The 9,455-nt window shown below is 41.7% G+C and overlaps 1 protein-coding gene across 1 annotated transcript; it reads right to left on the reverse strand.

Moving 5' to 3' along the window:
- Positions 1-930: 930 nt before the first annotated feature.
- CMKLR2 (chemerin chemokine-like receptor 2) lies at positions 931-4,919 on the reverse strand. The gene has a single exon (XM_077829842.1). It carries the CDS (start codon positions 4,844-4,846, stop codon positions 3,782-3,784), a length of 1,065 nt encoding a protein of 354 aa, XP_077685968.1. The 5' UTR covers positions 4,847-4,919; the 3' UTR covers positions 931-3,781.
- Between the last annotated feature and the right edge of the window lie 4,536 nt (positions 4,920-9,455).

The following is a 9,455-nucleotide window of genomic DNA, read 5'->3' on the forward strand; positions in this document are numbered from 1 at the left end:
AGATTCTGCCCTCAGTTGGAATAGATGCAAGGTGCTGAGCAACCCCCAATTCTTGTTTAATGATGGGGCTGTGTATTTGAATTCCATTGTAACATCAAAATCTGGATTATTGTGGATTGTTCTACCCCTAAACTGAAATTAGCCCTCTTTGGTTCCACAGAATATTTGCAGCACACGTGACCATTTTGTCTGCCTGAGGGAAGCAGCTGAGAGCACTGCTATCTCCATACACAAGGAGGTGCTGCTACCCCTCCCTTCTCAAACCACCCTAAATTGCTGCTCCTTTTTTCCCCAACCCAGCTTGTTTAATGTTCCAATCTCCCTCAGGGCAAGCTCCCTCATCTTTCTCCAGTGCAAGGTGCCTCGAGTTGAACTGGGCAGTTTTTTGGCCAACACTGTTTTGGAGGGGGGGGAAGATTCCTATGTTAACCAAACCATTATCAATGTGTCAAATGCACTGATTTGCTCCAGTTGAAAAAAATCCCTCAAACATTTAAACACTGTTCAGTGTAATTTTGATTCTAAATGACTAGAAATTTCCTTCAATTTTATTTTTACACACCTTCAAAAACAAATTTTTTTAAACTTTGATTTGCTGAAAATTTTGAAAAGTACATTTGGGGATGGGGGGAGAAACCTGTTAGTAAACAAAAATCAGTTATTCACACAGGTCTAATCAGGAGCCAGAGGCTCCTGCTGTATTGTTCTGGCCTTGTCTTGGAGAATGAAGATCCTTCTTCCAGCCTAAGGAAGAGAAAAATGTCTGCCCCCAACACACAGCACTCCAGAAGGATCAGTGAAAGGCACAGTAAATTCTGGGTGTAACAGAACCAGGAATAGGGGAAAGAGATATGGGGTCAGGATTACAAAAGTTTAAAAGGTAAAAACTGTTGTGAGCAGTCATAATCCAGTGGTTACTGTACAGCTTCCCTTTATTGAAAAATCAAGTATAATATCAGCAAAAGAAACAGCCACAAACTAATCCAAGTACTAAACCTCAGACTGCTTAGGAATGTCAGATCAGCTGATCAGATGAGAGGACTGTTCTACTTCTTATCCAGACATTTGTCAATAGTCGTTATCCTTACATCTCAGGCTGGCTTTCCAATCAAACAGCCCTTCTTAGGACAGTTCATCCTGCAGTGGCCAGGATAGCTGCTGAGATGGCTCTACCATCTGCACCGGGCATTTGCTGCTCCTGCTATTTTTCCGTAGTCCGTGACTTGAGTAAGCATCTGTCATTTCGATCAGCATACAGACTCCATTAGCATCAATCTCACTGTCCTCAGAGAGCCAGTGTCCTCCTTGGTTTTGTTTAGATATCTTCTGTTCCTGCTGTAGAAGTGGCTTATGCAGTGGTTAATGATACATTTGCCTTGGTGTGAATTAATTACTTGGGCTGGTTGCGGGTTCTTTTTATCCCCATCCAATGGCAGTAACTGGCATTCTTGTGCTTTGACTTCAAATCTGTACCTCTCATAACTATTTCAGGGTTGTCATTAGCTCAAGAAGCTTGCTATATGTTGGTAAAGTCCTTCTGTCCCATGGGTCACTGAATTGCTGTTCCTAATAAGCCATTGTGATAGTCCAACAATACTAAGCATGGATCTCTTGAATATTCCACAGCTTTAAAAAAAAATTAAATTATTTACTGACTTCTTTGCTAAGCCCATAACACCTTGCTGAGGCACTAGTTCTATAATGACTCAGGAAAGAGTGGTACCTAACCAATTAGCAACATCATATTTTGTAGCATTTAGGTGTATTTCTGAGATGGTACTGATCCAGCCTAACACTGATCAGCTCATGAGGCCTCATGAACTCAGACCAAAATGTGGCTGCAGGCAATATTGATCTATTCAATTTGTGCAAATATAGTTCAAAGTGATAGAATATTTTGTGTAAAAGAACACTATGTATGAATCTATATATAGGGCCCCATCTACACTGTAAACTTTACTTGTGTGGACAAGACCACACGGTGTTATAACCATGTTACAGCCCTAATCTTACACGCTGAGGCAAGAATGTATGTATAGTTTTGTACATGCATGTATTCAAGCTGGCTGAAAATATACCTTTACTGGGTATACATGAGCTAATAGGAAACTCAGGGCCAAATTCATCCCAGCATTAACTCCCCTAAATTCAATAGGGTTATATCAAGGACGATTAGTCTATTTAGTGTCCGTGTATATATGGATACATATATAATTCTATAGCAAGCAATAAATAAAATAATTTTATCAAATTCTGCCCTTACTTGGCATCTGAACATAAGAACTGCGATTCTGGGTCAGAAAAAGGTCCATCTAGCCCAGTATTCTGTCTTCCGACAGTGGCCAATGTCGGGTGCCCCAGAAGGAATGAACAGAACAGGTAATCATCAAGTGATCCCATCCCCTGTTGCCCATTCCCAGCCTCTGGCAAACAGAGGCTAGGGACATTTGCAAATCCTTACCTGTGTGAGCAGACCTTGCTCCAAGGAACATCAAATTCTGTCCTTTCTTACATTCCACTGAAAAATCATGTAAAAATATCGTTTATACATTTTATCCATCATTGGAAAGGCGTAATAATGGACAGTGGGTTTAGAATGTTAATTATTTTATCTTTTGACTTTACTTGTGAGGGGGGTGGTATAGGGTGGCTAAGTGTCTGGTTTTCAACCACAACGCCCGGTTGAAAAGGGATCCTGGCAGCTCCGGTCAGCAGTGCTGACTAGGCCATTAAAAGTCCAGTCAGTGGCACAGCCGATGGGGCTAAGGCAGGCTCCGTGCCTGCCATGGCGCCGCGCAACTCCCAGAATCAAAGGCATGTCCCCATTGCACCCCAGCCGGAGCCCTTGCCCCCCCTACACCCCAAACCCGAGTCAGCCCGGTGAAAATGAGTGAGTGAGAGAGGGTGGGGAGAGCGAGTGGGGGGGAGGGGAAATGGAGTGAGCAGGGGCAGGGTCTCAGAGAAGGGATGGCGCAGTGGGCAGGGTGGGGCAAGGTTGTTCGGTTTTATGTGAGTAGAAAGTTGGCAACCCTAGTGTGATAGTAGAGGGAGGCAGGGGTCATCCAATCTCTACTATTATTAGAAACAAATATTATTTCTTTATGTTTCCAGGAGAGGGGAAAAAATTTAAAACATCCCCTCTTCGCTGTAAGACATCAAAAACATGGACAACCAGGAAATGAAACTGACTAGAAAGCCACAATGTCAGACCAGGTTGCTTTTTGTTGTAATAATCTACAGCACTTGTTCAACCGTTTCCATATTTGGGACCGCTTTCCTACTCAGACTGGGCCTCCTCCCCCTTCCAGCTACCTGGGATCTAACCAGGAGTTCCCCTTATTTAGCACTATTGGAAGCATGGTGTGATCATGACCCCCAACAGCTGCGAGTGAGCTCCAGGCTGAGAACTGCTGGATCTAAGGTGTAATGTAATTCAACAGAGGAATATTTTTGTTATATATGATTATGTTGAGAAGGTGTCACTTTAAACACCTCTTCTGGAATTTACACAACAGGATTAATAGTGGGAATGTTCCTCTATCTGATCCAAATCCCATTGATTGCAGTAGGCTTTATCTCAGGCCCTTTATGCATCTAACTAGCATCCTATCCAAATTCTGCATCCTAAAAAAAAACAAAAAAAAAAATTCAGCTAAAATGGGGTGCAGCATTAAATTGATTGCAATCAACCCCCTGTTCTTTTTCATAGCTAAGATACACATCTGTTTGATTGTGAATCTAGTGCTGGTTATATGCAGTGAGGGAGATTTTTAGGAGCTGGTCACTGTGTGGTTTCACAATACTGCACACCCAGATGGCTATTGTCAGAGTTTCGCAGTTGTTCACTGACTGTTGCAGACCGGCTGACCTCCCAGACTGCAAGTTTTAGTGCCTCAGAAACTGTCGCCCTGACACGGGTTTGGAACTTCTTGCTAATCAGAACATAGAGGATTGGATTGAGGCAGCTGTTGATGAAAGCCAGGCCAGTAGAGAGGGGAATGCCGCTGAGAAGCAAGTCATGGAAGCGTTCATTATGGTGAGCAGATAGTTCCAGAACGGTAAATATGTGATAGGGGGTCCAGCAAACAAAAAAAGCTACAACTACCGCAAGGATGGTCCAGAAAAGCCTGCTGGAGGTCAGCATGGTTCTCTTCTTCACCTTCAGAACCAGAAATGAGTAACAAAGGACCATGGTCACTAGGGGAAAGAGATAGCCACAAACAAGCCTCACCCAAATGAAAATATTATGCCTCATCAGAATGAGTTCTTTGTCATGCGGATGGAAGTTGTTATAGCAAATGGTGGAGTTGTGAACTGTAATTGTGTCTCTGAAGTGTAAGGCAGGGGCACCAATAATAGCAGCTGAGATCCAAATAATCACACTCAGAATGAGGGTGTTCCTTAGGGTCCGATATTTGTTGGAAAAGACTGGGTGCACCAGGCGGATATAGCGGTCAAGACTGATGACAGTCAGGAAGAAGACACTGGCAAACATATTCAGTAAGGCAATGAAGGAGTTAGTCTTGCAGAGCCATTTCCCAAAGGGCCAATGGAAGCCCATGGCCACATACGTAATGTAGAGAGGCAGGAAAAGAACAAAGATGAAGTCTGCAATAGCCAGGTTGAGGAACCAGAGAGTACTGACTGATTTATCCCATTTAAACCCCATAAACCAGATGACTATGGCATTTCCTGGCACCCCCAGGAGAAATGCCATGCTGCATAAGGAAAGAGAGATGATGTGTGCAATACTGAGGTAGGACTGGGGTGGTTCATCTTCCTCGTACTCATAGAAATAGGAGTAGTTGTCAAAATCTTCACTCAGCATCATTTCAGGAAACCCCATAGTGTATGGCTACTTTCTGTGGAGAAAAGGAAATGGAAAACTTAAAGGGAAACGTTCAGGTCAAATCATGTCTTTTAAAAAAAAAAAAAAGCTTTAACTCTAATACTAATACCACCATCATTTCATTCAAGGTCTTGGACATCAGAAATAAATGTGAGTTTCACTGCTTCAAGCATATCACTTTTTGGCTGTCCAGTGCTAGCACAATGCTTTACCCTTTGAGTTGCAGAAACTGCAGGGGAGCATTCACATCTGGACAAAGAAACTATTTACAATCACACTTACAAAAGCCTCATGAAGATGTCTTTGTGACACGTTTATATGTCATTTTTCTAATAGTCTTAGTCTTGCAAAAACCCACAAACAAAACAACCCTATATTTAGAAACTAAATTATCTGGCACAGTCCCTTAAAAAAACAACAACAAAAAGCCAAGACTAAAATGAGTGCATTTTGTATGTCCCTGTAAGTTTGGACCTGCTCCTGTTCCTGTTGAAGTCATTGGGAATCTTGACCTGTATGGGAAATGGGTTGAGCTCTGTGGGCCAGATCCTCAGCCAGTGCAAACCCACCTATGTCAATAGTTATACTGATTTACACTGGATGAGGTTGCAGCCCTTTGTTTCCAGGATCATCGTTCGGAGTCATTCACTGTGATGTGTTGCTTTGTACTGTTTAAATAGAAATGAAAGTAAACACCAAAGCTGATTATATTAAAATTTAAATTACTATTTAATATACAGGGGAAGGACTGTCTTGTGGCTAGAGCACAGGCCTGGGAGTCAGTTCCTCACTTTGCCACTGACTTCCTGTATGATCATGGAAACGTGGGGCTGGAAGGGACCTTGAGAGATCATCAATTCCAGCCCCCTGCACTGAGGCAGGACCAAGTAAACCTAGATCATCCACAACAGAGGTTTGTCCAGCCTGTTATTAAAAATCTCCAGTGATGGGGATTCCACAACCTCCCTTAAAAGCTTATTCCAGTGTTAAAGTACCTTTATAGTTAGAAATATTTTCCTAATATATAAACTAAATCTCCCTTGTTTCTGATTAAACTGATTACTTCTCCATGACTATCTAAAATAGACAATTTATCACAGTCCTCTTTATCACAGTCCTTAACATATCTGAAGATTGATCAGGTCTGCCCTTCTCAAAAAGAAACATGCCCAGTTTATTTAACCTTTCCTCCTAGGTCAGGTTTTCTGACCTTTTTATCATTTTTGATATTGGCCAAATTGCTTAATCTCTCTGCATCTGTTTTCCCACGTGCAAAATGGGGTGTTAAGCAGGTGAACTCAATACTGTTGGGAGATACTCCGATGGAAGACATTATAGAAGTGCAAAGTATTATTCTTTCTTTTTGAGTTTGGGATGTTACAGCTTCTGTCTTCCAGTCCTGTTTGAAATAGGTTTTATTGGACGCCTGTGGCAGAAATCAGAGAAGAGCCAGACGTCTGTGTAGGCGAAAGGGTGCAATTAAAATGCTAGGGAGCCAAGTTTCTTGGGGTTTTTTGTTTTGTTTTGTTTTAAATTGCTAAAAATATGATCTGGAATATCAAGGTCATAGTGTGGCGATTTAAAGTTCAGGGGTTTATTCCACTCTGACACACACATTTTTACAATGAGGAATGCTGAGGCTCAGAAAAGTTAAACAGTCCAGACTTCTTAGGGCCAGATTTGAACACCCGTGCTCTTCTTGAGTAACATTTTGCTCCATGAGGAGTCCCACTGACTTCAATAGCTCTGCTCATAGAGTGAGGCAACATGCAGAAGGCTATCAGAATCTGGTCCTTATTAAAGAGTTTATTGTACAAAGACAAAAAAACAAAATTAACAGTGGGCTAGGTCCTCAGTTGGTGTAAATCAACTTCGTTCCAGTGACGCCTCTGCAGCTGTAAGGGTGACACTTGCTGGGGGTCTGGCTCAATTTTGTTTTCTTTCCAAAAAGGGGCACTTTTCTCTTGGTTTGCTGAAACAGGAAATTACTTATATCCCAACTTCATCAAAGGTGGATTCTCGTTATAAGGGATCAATCAGATACCTTATAATGGGCAAAAAGGAGGGTTTTTTTACTGCGTCATTAAACTAAAGCCATATATGTTGCTGAATTTTCCTTGGCAACCAGTGAAGTGTTCCAATTCAATTACTTTAAGAAAAGTGCTAGTAAAGCATTTCTTGATTGAAGTGGTGGACTCCAGATTTACACAGGTGTAAATGAGATCTGCATCTGGCCTTGAGTTCTTATCTGTGTCTTGTACATTCTGGAGCATGTTGCCAGCGTTTCACATGAAATTACCACATAGGTGCCAGATGGGGCATAGATCCATTCCAGGAATGAAAACAATTTGTTTGGCCGATAGTAATGAAACCAGTTATTAAGAAAAAAAAGTCACAACAAAAGGCATCATGGACCAAACATCTTTGGCTGGCTAGCAGCTGTAGCTTTAATATTCTGACAACATAAATGGTTTCTTTTCTGCCACAAAGGAACAAAGCAGTTGATGCAGCTCATCCTAAAGAGGGTTTATTATAGAGCTATGCACAAAAAGCCCTTGAGCTGCTTGGCTTGTAAATGCCCTAGCTAGACCCCTTAAATTGACTCGTGGTATGAAGCAAGGCTGACACACTGTATTTCTTTGCAGACTCTTTAGAACCCTTAGCATACATGACTAGGGGTGACCCCCTCACAGATGGGAAGCCCCTCTCTGTGGAACACAGATGGTCTTGTGGCTTAAGGTACTGACTGCAATTCAAGAGAGCAGAGTTCAGTTTTTGGTTCTGCCAGAGACTTCCTGGGCAATGTTAAGCAAGTCATTTAATTTCTCTGCACTTCAGTACCCCTGTCCCTTCACTTCCCTACCTCACAAGGTGTTGCGAGGACAAATGTGTTACAGTTTGGGTAGCATGCAGGTACTATGATATTAGGGACCTATAATTACCTAGATAGCACGCCACTGAATCTGGCCCTGTTTAGCTGACAGGATAGCCTCTACAGGAATTATAACTCTTTCCTTGCCCATTTTGACATTTTAAAGTTTTTCGGCCATTTCTCAAACAATGAAGAAAATGCGACCAGCTCTGCACTCTCTCTCTAAGCACTGAAGCATGTGCATAAGTCTAATCCTATTCAGCAAATCACTTAAACAAGTGTTTATTTTTAAGCTTGTGCTTAAATCCCATTGGCTTCAAGTACTTTACTGAACAGGGATGGATTTATGCACGTTTAACTTTAAGCAGATGCTTAACTCCTTTGCTGAACTGAGACCTAAGGGACAAGCTTTAGAAATTAATGGACTTACATTAGAGTAAAAATGGACTAACACAGGGGTGAATCAGGCCCACAAGTTTCATTCGATAAAATACAAATATGTTGGTCTCTGGTGAGCACTTGATTTTGGGCTAAGACTAAGCATGGAAAGTTTCAGGCCAGAAGTTAGAAGAATGTGAAAAAAAACAGGAAATATTTCATCATTTTAGTTATAGTGATAGCTACCAGAATAATTGCTATACAGTAAAGAAAGGATATTCCTCAGCAGAAAGTAATGTCCAACAGGAAAGATAAGGAAAATATGACATGTGCACTCATCAAAGAGGGATCTGAGAAATTAACCCTGTGCAGATGGAGGAGAGGAAGGGTGACTAAAGCTTCCCCAAAGAACAACAGAAAGCGCTATAACTAGAAATGATTCCTCAGCAGCAAATGCTTGGCAGGTTAAAAAACCTCACACACAGTTTCTCAACTTCCCTCTGTTGAGACAGCTTCTGGACTTAAAATCAGACCATGATTTTCTGGGAAAGAGTCTAAAAAGGAAGGGTAGGAAAAACAATAAAAAGAGCCTAGCAAAATAAAACAAAGGGAAATGGATAGTAAAAGGAGTTTTAGAGGGAGAAAGGTTTAACAGCGTAAGGGACGCTTAGAAATATTACATTCATTTTGTGAGACCAGCTAAACTACTGATGGACAGCAGAGATGACTATAGCAGTCTTGTTTTGGCTGATTTGTGATCAATGAAGTTGCATTAGTGAAGCTCTGATCAAAGGAGACCAGGTTCTGCTCTCAGTTACACCTACAGCTGAGTTCAGCTGTACTGCATGGGTGTAACTGAGAGCACCCTATGTATGGCCTACTGGATGCAGTAAGAATGAGTTTATTGGTATTATTTTCCTGAGGACTAGTTCTGGGAAGGAGTTAAGACTCAGCATGCAGATTTGGAGCCCAGTTCCAGATTTTTTTAATTCCATTAATGTTTGCCTGATAAAGGAGAGCAGGAAAAGGCTCTTGAGATATTTTGCTCATTGAACTACATCTTGCACGGCTCTTTGTCTTCAAAGGGACTACTCACTTGAGTAAAGTTATGCACATACATAAGTGTTTACAGGATCAGGTCTTTAATGTGTACATGGATGAAAAAGTATAAAATAAGCAGAAGACTGTTATATATTGACATATGCACTATAAGGTGGGTAGAAAGTTGGCTAGATTGTCGGGCTCAACGGGTAGTGATCAATGGCTCCATGTCTAGTTGGCAGCCGGTGTCAAGTGGAGTGCCCCAGGGGTCGGTCCTGGGGCCGGTTTTGTTCAATATCTTCATAAATGATCTGG

Source organism: Eretmochelys imbricata, chromosome 11, assembly GCF_965152235.1.
Source record: "Eretmochelys imbricata isolate rEreImb1 chromosome 11, rEreImb1.hap1, whole genome shotgun sequence".
Classification (NCBI taxonomy): domain Eukaryota; kingdom Metazoa; phylum Chordata; order Testudines; family Cheloniidae; genus Eretmochelys; species Eretmochelys imbricata.

Bases quoted from the DNA above. Each gene is read 5' to 3' on its own strand.
- CMKLR2 (XM_077829842.1), bottom strand. From the start codon at position 4,846: ATGGGGTTTCCTGAAATGATGCTGAGTGAAGATTTTGACAACTACTCC.